This window comes from Myotis lucifugus, unplaced genomic scaffold, assembly GCF_000147115.1.
Source record: "Myotis lucifugus unplaced genomic scaffold, Myoluc2.0 scaffold_68, whole genome shotgun sequence".
Taxonomy (NCBI): domain Eukaryota; kingdom Metazoa; phylum Chordata; class Mammalia; order Chiroptera; family Vespertilionidae; genus Myotis; species Myotis lucifugus.
In genome coordinates, this window is record NW_005871116.1 from 892,934 (window position 1) to 919,143 (window position 26,210).

Genomic DNA, 26,210 nt, shown 5'->3' on the forward strand with positions numbered 1-26,210 from the left:
GACGCAAGCACGGCTGACGCAGTGTCACCTGATGACTGGTGACCAACGATGGAAGCCATGTTTCAGTGACTTATTTTGGCCCGAGCAGGAAGTAAACTGTCTAATATTCCTGCTCAGTGGGTGGAAGTGCTTTATTCTGCTTGAAATGGAAGAATTTAGTTCAACTTTGCCCACGTAGGTGTAACGCTTCATCCTCTTTTTGTGCGGTCCAAACTAGGCTGCTGAGCAGTTTCTTCAGCGTCACCGCATCTCTTGTGAATGAAGCATCTTGATTAAGTGACCTGTCCAAGGACTGCTAGTCGTGGAGCCTTGCTGATAAAGTAATGGAGGTCCCCTTACTCACGGTAGCTGGTAGCCCAGTTCGGGCTTTGGAAGTTTGGATTTGGGAATGGGAGCTGTGAGATTCCAACTGACCCAATGAAGGCAAGGAAGCCTGATTTACTTGTAGGTCCTCTTGGGGAAGAGGAGATGCTGAGGCAGAGGGAGCCCAGCCTCTTTTCAGGGGCAGGTTACTTCCCTCTGGTCATGGCTCCCATGTGTTAGAGTCTTTTACAAATACCAGGAAAGCAGTGATCTATTCCTAACTTCAATGACCCCCAGCGACCATTCTTGAAGTTACTCTCCTGTAGGTTTCCCTTGACCCCTGTCTCTCTCATCCTGAAGTTCTGCCCATGGACCACCCAGCTGTCTCACACCCAGAGCCATGATTCCAGGAAGACAACCATTTCACAAAGAATCCCTCCCCCTGGGAATTTTGGGAATTAGTTGCTTTGTTTATTTAAGTTTCTTCAAATAAGAGTTTGCATACTTCTCACTGGCATGCTTTAATAAAAAATGAAGCCAAAGACAAGCACACACATACAAAACTAGTACACCACCTATGAAAACCCACCATGGCCTCAAACAGAAGTCTTCCCCGCCGTGACTGAAGGAGTGCGGTGGGTGGTTCTGCCTTGGTGGGCTACACAGTTTGTGGATTATCCAAGCCATGGCCTCTCTTCTCTCCCTCTCCTGTTGCATGGATTTGGCCACTTTCTTTGGTTATTAGCACTTCGCCCAGAGGGTGGAAGAACTTGAACTCCAAGGATGATTTCCATTCTCTAGCTGTAGTGGGTGGAGGACCATGAGCCAATGGCAGCTTGGGACTATCCCATTATCATTACTTCCACTTGCATTCATCTGAAGGTGGTTTGTTTTGGCAGGAAAGGGGGCTGTTTATAAATCAGTGCGATTCAGACAAGTGTGTTCCATTCCCTGTGTATCTACCTCAATCCTAGGTTCTCAAACGTCAGTGCGCAAAAGATTGAACCAAGTAAATTCCTGGGCCCTGCTCCCTAAGATTGTGTCCATGGGATGTGGACTAGGGTTTTGCCTTCAGCCAATTGTCCCCAGGGCCTTCTGATTCAGATTAATTAGGGGCCAACCTTGAGAAACACGGTCCCCGAATTTGCACTTTGCTGTTCACATACCAGCCTTGCCTTCGCTGTGGTTACGTACTTGGCAATCACCAAGGTGTAATTACAGCGTGTACAGTTCCCAAGGCAACGTGCATTTTGTCACTTCTACCTACCAAGCTGGGTAGATGGAAAAGGGACCACAGGGAGGCTGAGTAACGGTGTGACCTCCAGATGAGTGTCACTGCGTGCTCTGTGATGACTGGGTTCACACCATTCATCCACGGACCCCGCTGAATGGCCGCAGCAGCAATGAAAGTGAACACATTGGCGGCCAGCGAGGTGGACACGAGGAGGGATGAGCACAGCCATTCAGCTGCTTGCATTTCCCCCTCTGTCTCCGCAGAGCAGTCTGGCCCAGCATGATCAGGACGGTGGAGGAACAAGAGACAACCTTGCGAAGCTTTAGAGACACGATGCCAGCTGTAGTCAGCATTCGACCACCTTTCCTTAGTTCTCAAATGGATGGTGCTGGGGAGGTTCACCTGCTCTCACTGGTGGACAGTTGAGGCTTGAAGTGCCATTCATAGAGCGCTCACGGCCGCATTGATGGGAACCTGCGCACAGATTTCCTTGCCGTTTTGACCTAAACGCAAAGGTTCCACACGTTGTGCATTTTCCACGTTTAATAAAGCCCAGACCATATTTTAGCGCAGGGTTCTGCTTCTCGGTGTTAGTTTTAAAGTGAGAGGGCGGCGGGAAAAGCGTTCAACGAGCAGACTTGGGGTCTGGCCCTGAGCTCTAGCACAAGCGGGCGCTGCGGCTGCGGCAAGTGTCCTGCCTTCTCCGAGGCTCTGCTTCTGTGGAACGAGGGGCTCAGACCCCATCCGTGGTCTTAACTTTTGAAGGGTGGCAACCCCCCTGCAGAGTCTGATGAAAACTGTTTTCTTCCCTGAAAAAAGTACACACATACTTAAAGTTACATTCACTTTCCGGGGGCCACAGACCCCTCTGAAATAAGGGGATTTTAAGACCTTTTCAGCTCCACCTGGGAATGGCTGGGTCCCACAAGGCCCTGGGGAGTCTTTTTCGTTGTTTCAAGTGGCCTCCTGAGGGGCGAGGTATTTGCTGAGGGAGGTTTTGTTGTTCCTGGCTTTTTCCGATGGTTGTCCCGCGAGGGGGGAAACCACACTGAGGAAAATAAACAGGGAATGCGTGGCATCTGGGGTATGAACCACTGCCTCCTTATCGGTCTGCACTGTGGTGACCCTTCGAAAGGCGGTGGATGGTGTAGTGATCACACGGAGGGTGTGGAGGAATGAGTCCAGCTGACAGACACTGTGTGTTGTACGGTGACAGCTGAGTAGTTAAAGTTGTTCTCCTCTTAATGTTTGGGAAGTTGGGTAACATGTCAAGATTTGGTTCACTTGAAAATGTCAGAAGGTTCCAGGGTGTAAGTAGTCTGTCATGGGTGGAAACATGTCCTTCCCCACATCTTAGCTCTGACTGCCTTCCTAACTCAGCCCCAAGCTCCTGCGCATGGTGCAAAGTTGTAGTTCCCTCAGGAGGGAGTATCCCCTCCGGAGGGAGTATCCCTTCAAGAGGGAGTATCCCCTCAGGAGGGAGTGCCCGTGGGGTGATTTGGAAACCTCGATCCTTGATCTCTTTCTTTCTCTCTCTCATAGGTGTTGAGCAGTCTCCCCTAGAGCTTTGGAAGCTGAATGGACTGAACATGAAGAGCTTGAAAGCCAAGTTCAGAAAGAGCGACGTAAGTACACGGTGACGCACACTCTGGAGGGGCCCGGAGGTCAGAAACAGCCTCCACTCCTACTGCTGAGGCGCCGGGCCGGGCAGCCACAGCCGGTGTCCCTGGGCCCAGCTCAGGTGGCTCTCGGGAATGGCCAGCTCTGGGTTCCTTGCTGTGTGTGTGTGTATAGCTTTCCAAAATGACATTTTTAAATTCCTGGGGTCTGGGCCCAGTAGAGAAAGGAACGAATTGCACATCTTAAGGAAAGAAATCAGTAAAAACCTCAGCATTTCTGAAGTATCCCAAATCCGATTTTCAGAGGAAGCTAGTCTTAGGAGGGTAGTTAAAGAATTACGTCTTAGCATGGTTCGTGTTGAGCCTTAAGAAATTCTTCTGAACTTCCTGTTAGGGCTTTTATGGTAAAAACAATATCTAGTGCTGCTTTACCTTCACTCCCCCTGAATTCCTGGGCTTCTTACTCATTTGTTGTTCATCATAAAAGACTTTGGATTGGAGGAGCCGGCTGTGATGTCAGCGTTGTGAAACACAGCCTCCCAGAGGAGAAAATGGAGAAATATAGCATAGCAGCGGGATTATACACAATGCTATCTTAAAAGGTTGCCTCATAAGCCCTGCTGAAATCCCAGCTTGGTATTAGCCGCATTCCAGATGCTTCCAGCAGAATTTGTTGAGCAGGAGGAATTCATGGAAGGGTTTTGATGGAATTCTGGCTACATCATTTTCATAATGGGCTTGCTTGGCTGTCCTTTAACATTAGGTAATTAAAGGTGAACCTGGATTTTATTGCTTTGCGTGAATTCTATGACAGCTGGGCCCAACCACACTTTTTTGCGATAAGTAGAGGCTGCAACTGTTATGGCTCACACACACACACACACGCACACACGCACACACACACCCTCCTTTTGGCTGAAGCTTATCTCCTGAGGTTGCATCGTGACATTAACTTACTGCCCTGATAAGACCCAAACCAGAGGAGACGCTTGCGGGGTGATTGCAGACTCTTATCTTGCCTGAAGGAAGTCAGACCAGAAAGGTTTCTCAGGGAGAAGTTGGCCTCATCTTCTCGTTCTTCAGGTAAGCTGACCAGCACTCAGAATGTGAGTGACTGGGGCAGAGGCATCCAGCCAGCCTTTGGCCATTGACAGCCTCGGTCATTGACTTCCTCAGGCACGCGCCCCCCCACCGCCCCCCAGAAACTCCCTCAGCCCCCTCCTCTGCTGGCCATACAACCCTGGAGCCTAGAGATCGCATTTGGCTTTCTGCTCGGAAGGAAAAGGCACTTAAATGGAAAATGCTGCCCAGTTGAGCGGATATGGATTTGAAAACTGTGTGGCCAGGTTAGCAAATGTCTTTTCTGTTCAGGGAGAGTCGTGGGGGGGGGGGGCAAGGGGTGCTCCCTTATATACCGGCTGAGAGTGCTTGAGCGAAATTGAATCAGTCTGGAGTTCCATGATACCCGAACAGGGGCAGGGGTAAATGAGAGACATATACACTTTGGGTTTAAACAATTAAAACCTGCGGCAATAGGGAGGGTGTTGCTGGATTCTAGTTTTTAAATGAAAACGGAACTATTTCCATGATAACGTGAAATCACGGTAATAATACTATTAAAAGCTTCTGGGATTTGGCAGCAGAAGCGTTGTGCACTTGGCCGTGCGCGCTGAGAGGAAATGTGAGTGCAGCGAGCTTTGGGGAGGGAGAGAGGAAATTGGTATGATGGGGCCAGAAAATAGCCAGGGGCTCCCCAAATGCACCCCAAATTGCTTCCCAGAGCCATGCAATTGTGCAGCCAAAGGCAGGGGATACAAACAAGAAAGAAAGCCCTTGCAGACCCCAGTGTGTTCCTGAGCCATGTGACCGTAGTCACTAACCATTAGAATGTTCACTGTACGGTGGGTGCTCTGCCCGGCTCTTATGGGAACTCATTTAACCTTGCTGTGACCTTGCGTGGTAGGCATTCTTGTTAGGCGCACTTTACAGATGAAGAAGCTGAGGCCCAGGGAGGCACAGGAACTGGTCTGGCTTCTTAGAGTTTTGTGTCATACAACCAACCAGTTTTTTGTGCCAAAGGAGCGGCTTCCAGAGCCCAGGTTCCCTGAAGGAACAGATCTGGCAGAAGATTGATTTTACGAAACAGGACAATCCAGGCAGTCGTTTGGGAAAGCCACTCTGGGCCTCGCTGTGTGGCCTTGGGCAAGTCTCTTACCTTCGCTGAACCTCAAGTTCCTCCTCTGAAAAGTAGAGAAAATATCAGCCTGAAAAAGCTGTTGTCATGAAACAACAACCTTTTCAGGCTGATATTTTCTCTAAAAAAAAAAAAAAAAGGTTGTTGTGAAGGTTAAATGTTCTCGTGTAAGTAAACACACATCTTAGGACCTGGCGGTCAGGAGATGCTCGGTGAATATTTATCCTTTTCTCTTAATCAGAAACCCGTGATAAAATGGGGGATCGGGAAAGTATCTAAGGTCTGGGGGGTCGAATAATCAGGTACCAGTTGCTGCCCCTGAAGATCCGGGAAACAGCTGGGGGTGGGCCGGGGAGGGAGGCTTGCTTTTCGATGGGTGCCTGTCGGTCTGACTCTTTTTGTGTATGTATATGCACATACATGGAATCACTTGTTACAAGAAAAGTAAACGTTAAACAGTTTATGTTCAGTTAAATGAGCCCAGTGATGATCTTCTTTACCTGGAGTGAGTGGTCTCTCTCAAAGCATGAACCCAAACCATCAGCCATCAAACTTTCCGTGTGAGGCTGAGCGGAGCAGCTGGGAGAAAGGGCTCTTTGTGTTTCGGGGGGCGGGGGGGCTGGTAGGAAGAAGGGACGGCAGCTCCTGTTCGTGCTTTCAGAAAGAAGGCAGGTGACCCGCTGCTGTGATCGCGTTTCAGCCCTGTGCCTGGCGGTCGCAGCCTGGCCGGCTCGTGGCCGCCAGAGCAAAACCCAGGAGTGAAGAAGGACACACGTGGCCCCGAGAAGCCCCGTGGGTGGGCTTCAGGTCCCTCTGCCGCTCCAGGCCCATCGTGCGGGAGCGATGTCATCCCATTGAGCTTTCTGGAACAGTTGACTCAGACGACCATCGCCTGAAGGGCAGGTTTATGGGAGTGTGACAGGGGAATGACCCGATCCTGTGGACTGTGGTTACATAATGTCATGGTCTAGTTCAGCGGTTCTCAACCTGTGGGTCGCGACCCCTTTGGGGGTCGAACGACCCTTTCACAGGGGTCGCCTAAGACCATCGGAAAACACATATATCATTACATATTGTTTTTGTGATTAATCACTATGCTTTAATTATGTTCAGTTTGTAACAATGAAATTGGGGGTCACCACAACATGTGGAACTGTATTAAAGGGTCTCGGCATTAGGAAGGTTGAGAACCACTGGTCTAGTTGCTTTAATCCCTGAACGTATTTGGGAGCCTGCAGAGAACCCCCCCAAAGAGAGGTATGGAGCTGCACACTGGTCCTTCTCCCGTGGATGGCATTTTCCAGGTCTCCTTTATAACTTTATTCTGGGCATCCTTAAACGTGGGTTAGATACTAGAACAGGGGTGGGCAAACTTTTTGACTCGAGGGTTCTTAAACTGGACCGGAGGGCCGGAACAAAAGCATGGATGGAGTGTTTGTGTGAACTAATATAAATTCAAAGTAAACATCATTACATAAAAGGGTACTGTCTTTTTTTTTTTTTTAGTTTTATTCATTTCAAACGGGCCGCATCCGGCCCGCGGGCCATAGTTTGCCCACGGCTGTACTAGAGAGAATGCAAGAGAAATGTTAAGTATGGTTCTTGTCTTAAAGAAGCTCATGAAGGGAGGTGGGAGGAGGAAAAGTACATGGAAGAAATAACTAAGGCAGAATTCAAGTTGTGTAGATTATAAGCTTTAAAGGGACCGTCTGGATGGTAGAAGCCAGTTGTTAAATTGTGGGGTCTCGGTGGTCAGTGCTGTGGGATTTCAGAGAATCACTGGGGACAGGAGAGCTTTCCGAGGAGGCTTCTTCCATGTAGAGGACGGGCAGGATTTGGAAGGGTGAGTGGGAGAGGAGGGGAGCGGAGTGCATGGAGCCAGCCATGCAGCACCCTGGTGACCGCCTTCACTTTCTGCCCTTGACATTGTCATACTTCAGGAGCCCAGGAGCGTGCCCAGGGCATGGCTCTGAGTCTTTTAATAAGAACACGATGAATATTTCATTCTCGTTTTAAGAAGGGGTGTACTTGACTTTGATGCTTATAAAATGAGCACAGAGTTCTAAATCATCATTATTTATATCTTTTATGGCTACAGTTTGAAAGTGAGTTCTTTACCTCTTTAAATATCTGCAGCAACTAGTACGTGGTTCCGCATGGAAAAATGAGCTGTCAGCATGAGCCAGCAGGCCAAGAAGGCTGGGATTTCCCTTTGCTAATAAAACGCTCAGGCTTCTGGAATTTCTTGGTAAATGCCAATTTTTGGTGCCGTGAGTGAAATGGGTGGAGGTTGAGGCATGGGAAATGGGGTGGGAAGATCTTTGTCACAAATCTTGAGCTTTGCCTCTCAGAAACGCCCGAGGCCTTCAGAGTTGACTTTGCGGGTGTGCGTTTAATTGGATGAAAGATTTGTTCCCAATTATGTTTTCTGTTGTAATAGGGAAGCACCGGACATTCCTTAAAAAAAAAAAAAAATCAAAGCAGCCAGTTAAAAATGGCTGGCTCCTGAGAGATGCAATTGATGGTACTCTTTACGCAGCAGTCATTAACTGGTGCAGCCTCCAGCTGAGACGTGCACACAGCCCGTGGATCCCGAGGGACCAGACACATCCTGCTCAGACAGGCGCTTCAGTTCCTGGCCTGTTGGGAGAGCAGCTCTCATGAAGGTCAATAATCGACATCTCTGCCAATTTATTTTTTTCTAGAAGATTTAGTCCTTTCTAATAAGTTCTTACACGTGCCCAAGCCTCCCTCCCCCACCCCACACACGCAGGAAGACGGGAGGGTTGAAAATCCAAGTGTGCCCGTTGACAGAGGAGCCCGTACCCATTCCCTTGTAAAGCTCAGACCTGATTTCAAGCTGCATCAGAGGTGACCTTATTGGGTAGAGGCATGGGGCTCAGCTTCTGGAGAGGCATTCGGGCAGGTCTGTGTCACGCCGCATACTTTCCGGGGCTCGTCAGCCCTTCTTCCGTGGGGAATGTGTTTGCTGCCTAACTTCACCTTGTGTAGTTGCTTAGGGCTGCCAGAAATGTAAGTCTCGCTGCTCAAACAGCAGGAATGTGTTGTCTCACGGCTCTGGCTAGAAGTTTGGGGCCGAGGTGTTGGCAGGGTTGGTTCTTGGCAAGGCTTTGAGGGTGAATCTGTCCCAGCCTCCCCCAGCTTCTGGTGGTTGGCTGGCAATCCTGTCTTCAAATTTCCCCTTTTCCAAAGGGCACCAGCCCTACTGGATTAGGGCCCCCTCTGTCGACGTCATTTTAACTCGATCACCTCCGTAGAGACCCCATCTCCACGTCAGGTCGTATTCTGAGGTATGTAAGACTTCACGTTTTGTCTGGGCCAGGGGCACAATTCAACCCCAAACATACCTCCATGCCTTCGTCCTAGAGCAGTTCTCCGAAGCCCTGGCACCCCCCACTGAGCATGCACACCGATGGGCTTCAGCTCCCTGGGGCTGTCTTCAGTGTCTGCTAGGGAGAGACCAGAAAACCCCAGATTTTCAGTGGGTGACCCTGACATAGCAAGAGTGAGCACGCATGGACCGCTGACCTACTACCCCAGAAGTAAGAAGAGCTCTCACCGATTGAATGTTTACTATGTGCCAGGCACTGCACCGCGCCTTGGTGTGCTCTCTATCATGTGATGTTTACAAAACTCGACCCAGTAAAGAGTATTGTTATCATAGCAGGTCTAGAGGAAGGCATTAAAGTCCAAGGGAAAGGAAGTCATTTGGCCAAAGTCACACATTTGATAAATGGCAGCGAGATCGGAACCCGGGACTTTCCTTGACCCCAGCCTCCACTTGCTCACCACGCACACACCTGCTGACACAGGGCACCCGCATTCCTGAATCCAAAGCTTCAAACGGAATCCAATGAATTCTGCCCTATCGTCCTCAGTGTGGAGACCCAGGCAATGGTTTTACATCATGGGGAGTGCTGTCCGGAGTGGCCACGCTCACCAATATCGCTGTCCTTCCCCGGGCAGGGGCGGGGCGGGGAAACTCGGGCTGTTTGTTTCCTGGAAGGTAAATGCACTTCAGACTTAAGAGAGAGAGAGCAAATGCTACTTCTGCTCTTCCACCAGAGCTCCTAAAACCTCTGTTTCTGGATGGAGCTCACTGGGTCACAGCTTCTTTCTAGTTAGCCTAGACCCGTGGTCGTCAAACTGCGGCTCGCGAGCCACATGCGGCTCTTTGGCCCCTTGAGTGTGGCTCTTCCTAAGCCTTAGGAGTACCCTAATTAAGTTAATAACAATGTACCTACCTATATAGTTTAAGTTTAAAAAATTTGGCTCTCAAAAGAAATTTCAATCCTTGTACTGTTGATATTTGGCTCTGTTGACTAACGAGTTTGCCGACCACTGCCCTAGACCCTCATTCCAGGAATTCTTGGTTAAACCTGATTCCATCCCAGCGGCAGCGGAGGCCAATGTGAAACTCGGAATCTGGTACCCAAACGTGGGAAATCTGATCATCCGCACGGCAGTGAATCATCTAGGTTATACCTCTTATCTCTCCCCCCTGAATTAATTACCTCCTAATCATTTCAAACTGTTGCTGACCTTGGTGTTTTTTGTTTTGACAAATTCTTGTGTGTAACTTCTCCTAGGGAGCGAAATAGAAATCGCTTCTGAGTTTACTCTGGAGATTTTCAGCTGGATTTCTACTCAGAGATCTTTGCTATAGAAAGGCCAGCTCTGTCTGTGAAGATGCCAGTAGTGACTAGCTTTGACTTTCCTTGTGTTTGAGTCCCTACCTCCTTTTAAACAAGGAAAGTCAGCATATTTTGATCAACTTGATTATCCAGTTATTAGTTTTATCACATTAAAGAAATTATTTTCACTTCTTGGGAAGCACTGCCTGGGAGGATTTTATTTTTCATTTTCTCACGAGGGCAAATGATCTGATGGTGTTTACTCCCTCCTTCCCCCTGGGCTGTCCAGTGGGCTAGCTGGTCGGGAAGCATAGAGATTTAAAATGTGGGAAGAGTAGAAGAATAGAAGAAAAGGCTGAGGGCCCACATCTCCTTGGGTGGGTGTATTTGGTGCTGCATTTCCCAGCGCTGAGACTGTTGCTATGGCAGTTATTTCAAACTTGGCTACATTTGTGGAGGGTTTTTTTCATGGGAGTCGGTGGGACCTCATGAAGCCGCCCGTTCTTCGAAGGGGTGTTTCATAACTGAGCAGCCGCACGCTCCTCCTGTGAGGTCCCAGTGGGCATATTTATGGAGATACAGGATAAGCTATTATAACAAAACACCTGAAATCAAATAAGATAGCAGTTGTTTTCTTCTCGAGTAAAAGTTTCAAGCACGCGAGGGCCAGCGTGACAGCATTCTCCGTAGATTCGTCCCGGACCAGGTCCCTGTGCGATGCCCTTCTGCTGCCCTCCAGAGCTGCACTGGGCATTGCTGTGGCCAGTCACCCCCTGTGGCCTTGAAGCATTGAAATGTGGCGAGTCCGAATGGAGATGTTCTATATGAATAAAATACACACCAGTTTTCAAAGATTTAACATCCCCTGCAAAAGAGTAAGACATCTTAATAATTTTTTTATAATTACACATTGCAGTATTCATATTCTGGACATGTTGGGTTAAATAAATGTATTAAAGTTAATTTCATCTGTTCCTTTTAATTTTTTTAATTAAAACTTCAAAATCTTCCATTAGAATTCTTTTGGACAGTGCTGGTCTAGGGTGTTTTTCATGGAACTGACTGGAACTTGGGCACATGCCCCTGCCTAGCTGCAAGGGAGTCAGGAAAACATTTTCTCTACCTGGCAGCCATGAAACCAGGTAAACCTCCAGGGGAAGGAGGGATGGATACTGAAGATAAGCTCAGTGTTAGGGGTTGAATTGCCACCCTTCCCTCAAAAGACATATTGAAGTCCTAATCCAATATGACCTGTGTCCTTATAAAAGGTGGAAATTTGGACACAGACACACATGCATAGAGGGGAAACTATGTGAAGAGTCAGGGAGAATGTAGCAGGAGATGAAGGCAGAGCTCTGGGTGATGTAGCTGTAAGCCAAGGAACACCCAGCAAACCACCAGAAGCTGGGAAAAGGGCATGGAGCAGACGCTTCCTCACAGCCCTCAGAGGGAACCAGCCCGTTTGACACCTTGATCTTGGACTTCCAGCTGCCAGAGCGGGGAGACAATCCATTTTTGTTGTTTAACCCACCCAGTTGGTGGTACTTTATCGTGACAGCCTCAGGAAACGAATACATTTAGCTACTGGCAGTTTCCACAATGAGTCTCATCTGGGAGTTGGGGGACCAAGACGTGCCAAGTGCTGTTGGTTGTATTACTTGGACCCCAGAAGTGAATATTGGCCCCGTTCCCCATTGTCCTGTTGGCGGATGCCCGTTGCAGCATGCTGATTAGGGTGAAGTTAAAGGCCTTTTCCGGGTTCGAAATGGAAGCTGCTCCTGCGTGTCACCAGCTGGTGACATTAGGTTATCCTGAGCCTTTTCCTGTTCGTCCAGGAATAGGTTAGGCGACCTGGTTTGATAGGACGTGGCGTTAACACCATTTGCAGTCGTCGTTTTGGGATTGCTCACACGGGTAGGGACTGTGGTGACCTGATCCCACACCTTCATACCACGGCTGGGGCTGATATCAGCCTTGGAAGGATACATTACAGACTTAGTTATAGGTTACATTGGGTGTGTGCGTGTGTGTGTGTGTGTGGGGGGGGGGGGTGTTCAGTCAACACACAGCTTATGAAATTGTGAAATATGAAGATTCCTAATTATATCGACTTTATTTGAAGATATGTGCTAGTTTGACACTAAAATTGTGGGGCTTAGAATTCTCCGCAAAACATTAGATTTGTTGCAAAAAAACCACCAAAACCCACACCTTCAAATAGTGGCATTTCCACTTCCCAGACATGTTGCTTTATGACTGTAACCTACGATGGCACTGTTTCTTCTGTAGCCACGTTCCCTCTTGATTCATGCTGGGTTCATTGTCGGTTCTTTTCTACTGATGCTGGCGGGGCCTTGCCTTTCTCTGTGTGCTTGTGCTGTTGGATATTTGAACCCAAATGCAGGGCGCTGCCTTGGTTAGCTTTTATTTTACTAGTTAAATGTGTTAAATTTAATTTTGTTCGATAAATAGTATATTGCTCTGGTTTTTGCATCATTTTACATTCTGACTCTTAATCACATTGAGTCATCCACAAACTTGGTAGCCATCCCTATCTAATCCAACTCATTAATGAGTGCATTGAACAGCTTTGCCTTCAGATAGTTATTATTTTGTAGTATAGTTATTATGTACGTATTATGTGGATGACATTGTCATATATTTTATACAGATATATGCCATATATCTCCCAAATGGGCAGCGCTTCAGTCCTCATTCCTTGGGGTCTGGTTCTAGCTCATCAGTTATACTGTTTCTCAGCTTTGTTTTCTATCTTGTCCCAGTTCTATCTCTTCTCACCTCTGTGATGTTGGGCAGGTTACATAATCTCTCTCATTTTTGGTTTTCTTATCTGTAAACCAGGGTGGGGCCAGCCCTCTCTCACAGCGTCATCATAAGGACTAGGGTTAAATCTGGCACACAGTGAATTCTCCATACATGGCAGCTAAGGATACCTGTTACCCCGATGGCTTGCACGATGCCTGGCATTCGTAGGTTTTCAGTAGCGTGTGATGAATGAATGGTCTCAAAAAGTTTACTGTGTAGTTGAGACACTGTGATTAACATGCATGAAACAATTAAAGCAATACAGGGCTTGTGTCATTCCAAACAAAGTCAGGAGCCCAGGCGATAAATAGATAAATACCGTGGGAGTTTAAAGAAGGCTTCCAAGAAAAGTGTCGTTTGGGGCGGGCACACTTGATTGGGTCATTTGGGATTAACAGAGGAAACCAGTCCTGGTGAGGGGAGGTCACGAGTGGAGGTGAGGGGAGGACATGCAGTGACAAGGGAGATGCCCATGAAAAAGTAATAGGAAATGAAGCCAGATTGGGGGGTGGGGTGGGGTGGGGTGGACTTCTCCGCACAGCATTGGTGGCTGGGGGCGGATGGGGCGGATGGGGTGGATGGGGGAGGGGGAGTTCTGAAGATTGCATTGTGGGCGATAGGTTGGTTTGGGGATTTTGAGAGACAGTGCAGAGAAAAGGGCTAGGACTCAGGCCAAGGCTAGGGTGGTGGCTGCTCTGGGGAGGGGAAGGATGTGGCGCTGGGAGTGGGTGTGGGATGAAGAGCAGGGAGGAAATCCAGATTCCTGCTGATACACAGAGGCCACAGCCTGCTCTGGGCGTGCCGGCCCGCGGACGTGCCCTTCATCTCCTGAGAAATCGGGTGTGGGCTTCTGATTGCGCCTGCCTGTCAGCCAGCGACTCGGTGGGAAGAGACATTAGGGGAGAGAGAGAGAGAGAGAGAGAGAGAGTGAGCGAGCAAGTAAGAATCTATTTGATTAAGAAAGAAGGTTTGGAGAATATTTATTTAGCATTCACATGCACTTCTGTGTGTGCCAGGTATCATTCTAACCAAGTTAACACATTGGAATGTATTTATTCCTATTAGAGAGGTGCCATTCTTATCCCCACTTCACAGATGAGAAAACTGGCATAGTAACCTGCTGTCAGCTCGCCATCGCTATTGTAAGAAAGGAGTGTAGACGGAGTGGCTGAAACAGCAGAGCTCTAGGGTGTCACTGTTCTGGAGGATGGGGTCCCAGATCAGGTGGTCAGTGGCTCTGAGCTGTGAGGGACACTATTCCAAGCCCCTCTCCTCGTTCTGTGGCTTGCTGGGAATCTGCGGAGTTCTTTGGCTTAGAGATGCATCACCAGATCTCTGTCTTCATCTTTACCTGGCATTCTCCTGTGCGGGTCTCTCTGTCCAAATTTCCCCCGTTTACAAGGACACCAGTCATATTGTTATTGGAAGATTATACGAGTGAGATTGCCCTTTCACTAGTGGGAGTGGGGTTCTTAGGGTGCCACTGGAATGAGCACTTCCGGAGGCCCCCACAGGAGGATGAGATGTGGGAAAAGGCCTTATTTTCATGGAGTTGTAGTCCTCGGGTTGTCCTTAAGCCAGTCCTGGAAAATATGTAGCTGGGGCTTTAGTAGAACTAAAAGCAAAACCAGCATCCTGAGTTCTGTTCCAGGGGGAGTTAAGTCCTGTGTGGCATCAGGCCGGATCCAGCCCATCAGTCCACTGTGTGGGTCCCACAGGGCGTGAGCCACGTGGGCGAATGCAGGGCATGGGAGCCCCTACAAGCAGGAGCTAGGTGAGAGAGAGAGAGAGAGAGAGAGAGAGAGAGAGATATTGAGATTCTTTGTCCAGGAGTTAAGCATGTCAGATTTCAAGCCCTTGCAGCGGCCAGGCCTAGTTTGGCCACTAACTCGCTCCCAGGTGTGACCGATAGGTAGGCATTTCCCCATGTCACCCAGACCTCACTGGGCATGCGCCCATTGTCCAGTCCCTTCCCCCAGCGGCCTGTGGGGATAGACTTGGAGATGCTAACTGCGCTTCCTGGCAGCGCTGTACAAATGGCATGCCTATATCACCTAGTGTCCCCTTTGCTCCTTTCCTGTTAATAATAACCAGGTTATTCACGGTATCGGCACTGGATTCCGGGCCCACCTTTCTCCAGAATAACTTGATCTTAACTAATCACAATGCCCCTATCTCTAAATAAAGTCACATTCTGAGGTGCTGGAGGGTAAGGCCTTGAACAGCTGAATTATGGGAGGACACATTTCAACCCACGACACGCATCCAGATCCCGAAGGTGAAGTGGGAAGCGGGACTTGTGCCGGGGACTCTGGTTCCAGAAGCCACGCCTTCACACAAGGACAGCGGCTGCTGGTGTGCCCAGGTGTTCGCTGGGGGGACACACGAGGTTCCAGCCCAGCACCTAGAGGCCGGAGCCGGCTTTCAAACCCTTCCCACAATTTCCAGTGGCCACTGGCCGAGGAGACTCGCTGGTGCACTTTGACCGCTGCAGGCTTCAGCCCAGCCCGGTGCCAGGTTCGCAGGGATCCCTGGGAGCCTCTGTGCCCGAGATGGGGGGTGGGGAGTGGGGAGGATATGGAGAGCAAAGCGGTTAGACCTGTTTGGGGAGAGGAGGACCTGGAATGCAAATCGGGACCTGACACTTCAGGAATGTTTGTATTGTTTTCTGTTTTTGCAATAACGAAAGGCATGGCTTGGCCCAGGCTGGCTGTGCTTCTGAAGGTTTCAGGCACAGCCGTCCCCTGGGTGGTGGCTTTGGCCCCGGGACAGGTCTGAGGGCACTGGCTGTGCCTGGGAGTAGCTGGAAGGGGGGTGTTTGGTAAGCTTGGCCGCGTGTTCAGCGGGTAGGCATGTCCCGCAGTCCTGGGAGCCTGGTCCTGTGGATCCTGTCCTTTCCAGGGTATTTGGAAAGCCACCCCCGCCCTCCCCCCACCGGGAGCACGTGGATCGAGGTGGGAGGGGCAGTCCGGGTCCTGGTGGGCAGGATGAGATCATCACCCCTGCTGTGTCTGCAGCATCCAGCGCCCGCACCAGGCACTGTGTTGAATGAATGACTAAGGGCAGCGTGCAATGCTGACAGCTCGTCGCTCCCTCTGCCTCTGCCCCTCTGCCCCTCTGCTCAGTGTTGACAACTTCCCTCAGAGAGGCTGCTAGGTGGGTTTCCTTTGCAGGGGTCCTCAAACTACGGCTCGTGGGCCACATGCAAATACAAATATTGTATTTGTTCCCGTTTTGTTTTTTTACTTCAAAATAAGAAATGTGCAGTGTGCATAGAAATTTGTTCAGAGTTTTTTTTAAAACTATAGTCCGGCCCTCCAACGGTCTGAGGGACAGTGAACTGGCCCCCTGTTTAAAAAGTTTGAGGACCCCTGCTTTAGGGTGTCTGACTGCCTGTCCTCCTGGCCACTCGTGATGGTGTTATGGAACAAGAATGAGCATTGTTGGGGGCCTGGCTTATGTACAGCCCACCTGTGTCCCTGTTTCGCACGCAGGCTGTGAGATTATTTTGTATCAATGGGTAGCTCGTTAGCTTACGTGGTTGGAGAACCACACTAGCCGGGCCAGTCCTGAACGTGGACCTGGTGCAGGGTAGTTAACTGGCCTGTGCTCCGTGGGCAAACTTCTAAACTTAGACCCAGCTTACCGACCGGCAGCTGCATCTCTCTTTGGCCATAAAAGGGCCCGAAAGTTACTGATTAGGAACACAGCCACCCCGTCCCGGAAACCAAGCAGCGCCTGGGCCCTGGTGTGATGGGGCAGCTGATTCAACCTCATTGGAAGGCGCCAGAGGTCATCACCATTCCGTTTTTCACATTTGTGAGTCAGTTAGCCGAAGTTCGTCAAAGATTCGGGGCAACTTGCTCTTATCGTAGCTGGGGAAGAATTCTCCAGAATGGTCACGTGAGCCTTCAGAACCGACATGTTTATCACCTTAGTTCATGGCCTTAGTTTGTGGCCTTAGTTCATGATCTTCGAGAATGTTCGCGGCTCAGATACCTTCCAGCCCATTGCAAACCCTGGTCACACATTTCATTTCTTTGCCACAAACCTGTGTTGTATAAACAGTGCTATCGGGTTACCCCTGTTATCATTTTTGGCCCACTTAAGGGAAGCTACGTGAAGAAAATAATCTTAAAAATGGAGTTTTTGTATTTATCTATATTATTGGGAAATGAAGAGTAACTCATAATTTGGAGGGGTAGGCAAATAAATGATGTTACACCCATAGTGAAGAAAGTTCTAGAGTCATTAAAAATTCCTCATCAGGGCACAGGCCTGGGTTGCAGGCTCAATCCCCAGTAGGGGGTATGCAGGAGGCAGCCAATCAGTGATTTTCTCTCATCAGTGATGTTTCTCTCTCTCCCACTCCCTTCCTCTCTGAAATCAATAAAAATGTATTTTAAAAAAATGTTAAGGTTAAAAATTATGCAGCAACTGGGAAAGTGCATATAATGAATTAAGTGGAGAGAGATTTAAGTTGCAAAATTATAATGCATTATAATTTTTATATTATAATATTATAATTACATTATAATGCAAAAAGTGAAAAACAGATGCATATGCTACATATCAACACTGCTACTTAAAGGAGAACTGAGGAAATAGGATGGGCAAAAATGCTTAACTTTAAGGCTATTCTCTACGGTGACACTTTTAAATACATAAAACCCGGAAACCACTTAAGTACATAGTAAAAAAATTGGCTGAGTATATTTTTGGGGTACGTATTACAAAGCCATAAAAACAGACATCTAGTAAAGAAAGCTGTTTCATTTATTAGTATTATTAAATAACAAAAGCAAGTTCTAAACATGTTTGTGATGTTTGAAGTTTCTTAATGTTTTTCTCTTCCTAGAAGAGATTCCGGAATATAAACAGGAGCAGGAGGTCTCCAAGAGCAGATCCAAGTGTTGTGGGGCCTGAGTGTTAAGCAGAAATACATGGGAACCCTTCCTTTAAAAACACCAGAAGATTCTACTTTACAAATTTTACAGAAAACAAAAATGTGACCACGTGGCAAGGCTCTGGAGGGACCCAGCCAAGTGAAGGGGCGCGGAGGCGTAAGCTTCAGGGGCGAGGCAGCCTCTGGTGCCCGGGCCCACAGTTTGCACCGTCTGACCCCAAAGTGGGAGAAGGCGGCAACCTGTGGCACCGCTACGTCTCCGGCTCCAGCAGTGACCTGGTGGCCTCCACCGAGGCCGTGGCAAGGCCACTAAATTGCCCCGGTGAGCTGGTTCTTTGGAGAACGTGTAGCGGTTCCTTTCTTCAGTCATTTTCCAGGGTGTGATGCCTGGACCATCAGCATCCTGGGTTCTTATTAGGAATGCACATTCCTGGGCTCCCCCAGATTCACCTAACCAGAAATTCTGGGAGTGGGGCCCAGCAAAGCCCCCCACTCCAGGCGATTCTGGTGCAACCTAAAGTGTGAGGTTTCATCTGCTCTGTCGTTGTCAGCCCTGGCTCTACAGATAGTTGCCTGGCAAGCTTTTCCGACTGCTGATGACTCAGAGACACCCCCGGAGATTCTTTGTCCTATTGTTACCGGGCTTAGCAGCTTGGGGTGTCAGGAGGCGCGGTTGGCTCCAGGTAGTTGTATTACTTGCAGCAAGTAGAGGAGACGGGATTCACATTCCAAGCCCTGTCTCTCCAAGGGAGGCTTAGCCATTGCTTATGTCCAGGGTTGGTCAGTTGCATGTTGATTTCTTTATAGTTGACCATACTTACCAGTTTGGGTTCCCGTCAGGCTTATCCTGTTTGCAGCTGGTCTGCAAAATATTGTGTTCCATGCTCACGTGTAGCAAGAATAGCGTTTAGTAAGGGTGGCCAGACCTGGGAGGGACTCGGCAGCCACGATCACTTCACCGGCTGGGCAGTGTCCTGTGCACAGAAGCCAGAAACTACCCCCCAAGAGTTAAGGTCATGCATTAGTTCAGCTCACATTCTGTGCGCGCCACTTCCCGTCTCTGACCTCTCTGAGCCTATCTTTCCTACTCAATGAAATGCGAATTTTAGAAAAGTCCCTCCTTCCTAGGCTATTGTGAGGATTGAATAAGGGAGGATTTAAGAAATGCCCAAGGTATTCGCTTCCCTTTTCCAAAGACTTTCTAATTCTATCCCCAGTTATAGGCCTCCTCTATCAACATTTCTTTCATTTTTTATTCCATCAGCTGAATTTTATAAATCTTTCAGATCACGAAGAGATGACTTTTAGCTCCCTGTGGACTGACTTCCAGGTTTGCTCATCGCCTGATTCATATTCCAGGGGAAGTTAGACACAGAAACGCCTCCTCAGTGAGGTGGGCAAGGATGCGTTAGACTCACGCTGTCTCCTGTAGCCACCGGCCCACGCGTCTGTGAAGCACTTGAAACATGGCTATAGCAACAAGAAGCTGAATTTTTAGGTTTTATTTATTTTAATAAATTTAAATTTAGCCCTGGCCAGTGTTTCTCAGTGGTTAGAGCATCAGCCTGCGCAATGAGGAGTCGTGGGTTTGAATCCCTGTCAAGGGCATGTACCTGGGTTGCATGTTCCGTCCCTGGTCATGGTTGGGGCACATGCAGGAGGCAAACCCATCAATGTTCCTCTCTCACATCGGTGTTTTTTTCTTTCTCTCCCTCTCCTCCTTCCTCTTGCCCTTCCACTCTTTCTAAAAATCAATGGAAAAAATACCCTTGGGTGAGGATTAACAAGCAAACAAATTAAAATTTGTAAATGGATACTCTATTCAAATATCGGAGAAGTTGAACACAACTTGAATATGTGAATTTATTTTTCCAAGTGTAAATTTCATGAAATCTAAATACATGGCCATCATTTCCAATAAAAATGTAGCATCGGAATTGAGATGTGATGTACGTATGCAGGATTGTGAACACTTGGTATGAAATAAGAATGTAAAACACCCTCCTAGTAGTTTTCATGTTGATTCCATGCTGAAATGATAATATTTGGCTGCGTTGGGTTCTTTCTTTCTTTTTTAAAATATATTTTATTGATTTTTTACAGAGAGGAAGGGAGAGAGATAGAGAGTTAGAAACATCGATCAGCTGCCTCCTGCACATCTCCCACTGGGGACGTGCCTGCAACCCAGGTACATGCCCTTGACTGGAATCGAACCTGGGACCCTTGAGTCTGCAAGCCAACACTCTATCCACTGAGCCAAACCGGTTTCGGCATTGCGTTGGATTCTATAAAATATTATAAATAATTTCATCTGCTTCTTTTTCCTTTTTGAAGATGTGGCTATCAGAACATATAAACGGGCTTGCGTGGTATTTCTCTTGCATATGCTGTTAGACCCTGTCGTGAAAACAATAAAATTGAAAAAGTAAACCTCACGTCTGTGAGACTGAAGGTAAAGTCACTGCAGCCATTTCTTCACACTCGGGTCTGAGTGTCCACGCGTGGGAGCTGTCGGCCACTTAGGTCCTCCTTTGTGGGACCAATTTATACCCACTTTCCCTTTTCCCTTTGAGCTGTGCAAACAGGCTCAATTTGAGTAAGTGCTGTCCTACTGTGTTTGGATACTTTTCTTGCCCTCTGAACTGAAGGGGAATTTGAGCCGTAGCTGCTGATTGAACAACACGAATTTCAGTAAGTCCATTTTTGTAATGCTGTGATTTGGGCTTCTGTGTGTGTTGTCCGAGGGTGTTCTCGTAGCACAGGAATGCAATTGTTTTTCTCTGTCCATACAAGGGAGTTGCCATTCCTGGAACTCAGATTTATAACCACTTCCTTATTTTTGCAATGCCTCCTACCATACTTTTCAAAAAGGGACTTGACCCCGACATAATTCATACTTCTCCTTGAAATGTTAAGTCGCTCATTCAGCAGCTGTGGCTTCATCTGACCCCTGGAATGTGTTTATCTTCCCATATTAACAGTTACTCATTAAACTGAGCACAATGAAGACTTCTTAGACGGTAAACATACATATAATGTCACTTAAGGATTACTATTTTCTGCCTTTACGTGGTTTTTCTTGTATTTGGTGGCTCTTACCTTCAGAATATCTCAGGCTGAGTAATGGACTTGAGTCTGATATTTAGACACTTACGTGGACATTTTGAAGATAATGCTTGAGCCTGGCCTGTGTGGCTCAGTGGTTGAGCATTGGCCCAGGAGGAGATGGTTCGATTCCTGGTCAGGGCACATACCTGGGATTTGGGCTCAATCCCCGGTAGAGGGTGTATAGGAGGTAGCCGATCCATGATTCTCTCTCATCATTGATGTTTCTGTCTCTCTCTCTCTCCCTTCCTCTCTGAAATCAATAAAGACATTTTTTTAAAAAAAAGATGCCCTAACCGGTTTGGCTCAGTGGATAGAGCATCCACCTGTGGACTGAAGGGTCCCAGGTTCGATTCCGGTCAAGGGCATGTACCTTGGTTGCGGGCACATCCCCAGTGGGGGGTGTGCAGGAGGCAGCTGATCGATGTTTCTCTCTCATCAATGTTTCTGACTCTCTATCCCTCTCCCTTTCTCTCTGTAAAAAATCAATAAAATATATATATTTTTAAAAAAAGATAAAACCTGAGCCGTGGAATTATGGAAGCGATTTTTCATTTCAGGAGGACACTGCATCGGTGTGGGGCCTGTGGCATAATTATACTCTATCACCCGCCTCTGCAAGCTTTTCCTCCTAATCTGGCAGTGCCCTGTCCTGGCTCCTGTTACAGCAGGCGTGTTTTTCTCAGCTGAAAGGCCAGGTTATCCGTGCCATCTGATGGGCACAGAAGTAGCGTGTGGGCCCCTCTGCACACGGGGTGGTTCTTTGACCTTGAACTTTGGAGGGAGATTGCATTTCATGAGAAATAACCTCTTTCCACTCCAGAAAAGCTTTTCATCCTCTCACTGGGAGGCAGTAACTCAATCAAGACCCCCAACTCTCGCTGCACCCCGGCCCCTGCCAATTAGAACATATTAAGAGATGATAAATACGTAAAACAGGCCAGAGAGGCAGAGGCTGGTTCAGCGTCTTGCCGTTTCTTCTGGGTGGTGCCAAGAGCTGGCGGACGATTCTGTGGACAGAACAGCAGGCTACATTTACTGATCTGAGCCCTGAGACTCCCCCAGGTCAGTGCACCTCCCCAGGGTTCCACGTGGGTAAAACAAGGTGCTCTGGAAACTCTTTAAGCTTTAAAGGCCGGTATTTCCTGTTCAGGTCTCTTTCCAGCCCCTCGTGCTCCCATCCCTCTCGGGGCCCACTGGCACTTGCTTCTGTAAGAGTCAGAAAGCAATACATGTGTTTTTACTGCCAAGTCCCACGGGCACCTGGAAGAGAATAGACATTGCAATAGGAGCGTGTTGAAGTCTCCCTCGGAACCTGGTCAGAAGGCCTCCTCCTTCCTCTTGCCCATGAGGAAGGTTCCTTGTCTTCTGTCCTAGTGAAGAACAAATAGGGAGGAAAGAATGTGTCCTGTGTGTACAGTGATTGGAATGACCTTCCCTTGAAATCTGCAAGCCTTTCTTCGTGTTTCCTTCAGCACAACGCAGAGCTGTAGACAGGAAACCCCCAAGGCTCTGACCTCTCCAAGGGGAAAATCAAAGCTCTGAAAAATGGGGAAAGGAGACAGAAATTGAGATAGGGGCAGGGAGAGAGAAAGAGAGAGAAGGAGGAAGAAAGGGCCCTTTATGTCTTGAACGGCTACTGTAGTAGGAATTTGTATTTGTTTCTGAAGTGACTTAAGGAAAGGTTATCTTATTTTAAAAAATGAGGTAGTGTAAAGGCCAAGCTGCTCCTGAGATTTATCTACATATAATGGAAGATATAATTTAATATGCTCTTTAGAACCATACTTAAGTAACAAAACAGCTACGTAGGAAGAAAGAAATGTTTTTAAGAAGTTTGCAAAGTTCTGACTGTGCAGACATGTCAATTGTTAACAAGTAATTATCTTGCTAATTGTAAAAAAGCACACAAACTTTTCTTAAATTTATTTAGAACATATTTCATAGGTGGTGAGTTTCTTTGGATTTAGATACTTGGATATTTTTGCCAAGTTGCAATGGTGGAAATAACAGTAGTTGGTTTTTTTTGTTTGTTTTTACCTGCGATAAAATTTTACTTTCTATTAGAACAATGGAGGCCGGGACTGACTATGAAAGACTTTTATGCCATAGATAAAATTGATGCCTGAGCACCTGCCTAGAGCTGTTGACAGTGGGGGGAATGGCACCAGGTGTTAGACCAATGGAGTCAGACAGGATCTGGGTTCAGCAACCTCGGTACTTGAGTTTTGGCCACGAAAAAATTCAGAGCCAAGACTCAAACTATAGAGAAAGTTTATTTAGAAAGTCATAGAAGTAGAAAAAGTGAGCTGTAGAAGAAATGTGTTCAGGAAACACATTACAGAGGCAAAAGAAGGGCTTTTGGAGTTTAGGAGAAAGAACTGGTAAAGGTAATGCGCCCCGGGGTGGGGGGGGGGGAGGTGTAGGAAAGAGGGGGAGGGGGAAGGTGTGGGAGTGCTCCTGGGAGGGAAAGCAAGCTGGGTCCTCCCTTCTAAGGGCTTTTATGTGTAGGGGTTTTAGGGGCGGTCCCAGGGGAGGATCTCAATAGAATATTCATCAGCTTTTCAGGTGTGTTCTTTCCGGGTAGGGTGCCAGGGCAGGAGGTCCCGATGTCAGCCATGGCATTGCTTGTCTGGTTTTGCTGCTTTTCTGGGCCTGGAGCTAAAATACAACTGAAGCCTAGATGCTATCTGTAGGGGCTAATGCTTAAGGGAGTGATTGTACAAGGGCCTGCATGGCGTCCCATGAGGCCATTCTTTGGCCCCTTGTTCCTCCTCCAAGAGGGTCTAAACTGCATGACTAGCCATGTGCCAGGGGAGGAAAGGTCACCTGGAGGCGAGGGCCCACCCCACCCTACAATTGTCCTTTGCTAGTCACCTGGGGCTGTCCACCCTGGTGACCTTCAGTATCCTGGCCATCGTCCTGGCTCTGCTCATGTCTGTCTCACTGCCTACCACAGAACTGCAACACCAATACACGAACAAGAATCTCCCTTTAATGTGTTTACTGCATTATTTTCTTCATTGTATTCTGAGGGTTCAATTCTTCAATCATAAAGAAACAACAAGTTAAATAAAAGTCAGAATCATTTCCCCCTGTGGAGAGGTCATGCCAGATATAAGCAGTTTCTGGTATAATTGAGCCCCTCCACCCCTGTACCCACCAGACTTTCTCAGTGTTAGCCTGGGCGAAATAGCACCTGACGTCAGAATCCTACCTCAGTCCTAGCGTTCATTTATTCCTCACCTTTGTCCTTAGGTTGCCCTTGGCTCTAGAGCTGCTAGGATGGTAGACTATAGGTAACACAGCCCCCAGTACATTTGTTTGAGGAAAGAAATGTGAAAATGGGCAGGGATACAGGAGTACAAGATAGGTGACTTCTAAATGTCAGCAAGTACAGTACACCTTTCCCTCTGTAGCTTTACTTTAACCCTCGAAGAAAAACCCATCCGCTCACAGGCTGCAGGCCTTCAGCCAACTTCAGGCAACCTTACTGCACCTCAGGTGCTAAGGAGCAGAGACTCCGACACTTGCTGAACGTATGTCCTTGGTAAAGTAAGATTGAAAAAGTAGGGAACAGTCCTTTGAAAGCTTTCTCTATGGACATGGGCTGATTTTTATCTGATCATACTTGTTGATGTGTTGGAACTGGCTGGTTAAAGCACTGGGTTGTCCGATTCATAATTCCTTTTGCAATTCCTTTATGGCGAAGGTCCCCTTGGTCTCTTCCCATAGCAGCGGGCTCAGGATGAGAGAGAACTCCCATGTCTCCTGCTGCTTCAGGGTGGACTGACCGCCCCCAAGGCCCCAGGTTCCGGATTGTGCCGAGACTGCCAAGCTGGGTGGGAGATTAGATTTCAGTGTTTCCCAAACTTGCTTGTTGATAAGAATCACCCAGGGTGCTTGTTAAAAACAGGGTTCCCCACGTCCTCTCCCTGGAGATTCTGGTTGAGGAGGTCTGGGTGGAGCCTGGGAATCTGTATTTCAATGAGCATCTCCTCTGCCATGCCTCCACCCCCCATCCCATGCAGGTGATTCTGATTGATGAGTGAGCTTGAGAAACCCTGGACCAAATGACTGCTCACCATTATTATGAGCTTCTTTGTTAGCACTAGAACTCCTTATTTAGAATTTGGGATGCAAAGACCACATTTCCCAGCCTCCTTTGAGCTGGCTTTGCCTGTGTGGCCAGGTCCTGGTCAATGAGAAGTGACAAGGGGACTGGGGAAAGACTCCATAAAGGGACCTGTCACTACTGAAAGCTATACAGTATTTACCTATTCCATCATCTTTTTCTTTTCTTTTTCTTTTCTTTTTCTGCCTAGGATGAGGATGTGATGCTTAGCATCCAGCTGCCATTTGGGGCCCTGAGGTGATCTTAAAGGTGGAAGCCTTGTGTTAGGTTGATAGAACAGACAGAGGGAGCCCCAATAGGTTGTCCTGTCGGCTTTGGACTGACTCCTCTTAGACTCTGTTTATATGTAGAGATATATCTTGTGTGAGCAAGCCACTGGGGTTTCCTTTTATATACAACTGAACCTATTCCTCATGGATATGTCTCTAAATTTGGAATGTTACGAGTTTCCATTAAGCTTAAACCATTTTTCTAATGTCTCTGCATCTTCAAGGTAGAGTTCTTGAACCTGTAACCTACTTTTCCTTCTCCCTAGAAAAAGGAACAGTTTGGAGTTTATACCTGAGGACCCTGTCAGTTCCGAGGGTCTGGAACAGTCCCTTGATGGAGGAGGGAGTTGAGTCGCATTGTGTCCTTGGTGTCTCAAGGTGACTGAAGGAAAGGAGTTTTCCGTTGATGCTTGAAGGAAGGAATGCTGAGTGAGGAGTGGAGGGATTGGAGGAAAGCAAGACAGACTCTCCCTCCTTTATCATTTCCTATTACAAGTCTGTCTGTTGAGGGAGTTTGGTTGTAATAATGTGTTAGCAGTGCTTTGTAGACTATAAAATGTCTTACCTGTGTTGTCTACTGAGCACTGAGTTATATATAGGAAATTGTTTCAGATACTTTAGAAGAGCTTCTCCAAGTGGTACTGATGGATGTCAGTAAGTGTTATAAGCAGTAAATATTTCCTTGTGTCAACTAAGTTTGGAAAAATGTCCTGTTTAGCAGAATGAGTAGGTTTCTTTATTACAGGACTGCTGAGTGCCTTTAATGTCTTAATGCACATTGCAAGTATCTAAGAAAGAGAAGGTTGCATAGGGCCAGGGGAAGTATGTATGTCACATGGTAATATTTTTTTACTACACAACCCTTGGGTGTGCATCTTGAGGAACATAACCTTGGAGAAATGCAGCCTTCCAGGGGAAAACACGTAAATATGTAAGAATACATACTTAGTACCTACTGGAGGCA

General features: G+C 47.7%; 1 protein-coding gene across 2 annotated transcripts in view; it reads left to right on the forward strand.

The window, feature by feature from the left end:
• RAI14 (retinoic acid induced 14) overlaps window positions 1–26,210 on the forward strand; it is a 119,010-nt gene that overhangs the window by 12,104 nt on the left and 80,696 nt on the right. For both annotated transcript variants that reach the window (XM_023754967.1, XM_023754968.1), the window contains exon 2: window positions 3,080–3,162. In XM_023754967.1, the coding sequence (XP_023610735.1) occupies window positions 3,127–3,162 (36 nt within the window). In that variant the 5' untranslated portion in view covers window positions 3,080–3,126. The remainder of the gene's footprint in view (window positions 1–3,079; window positions 3,163–26,210) is intronic.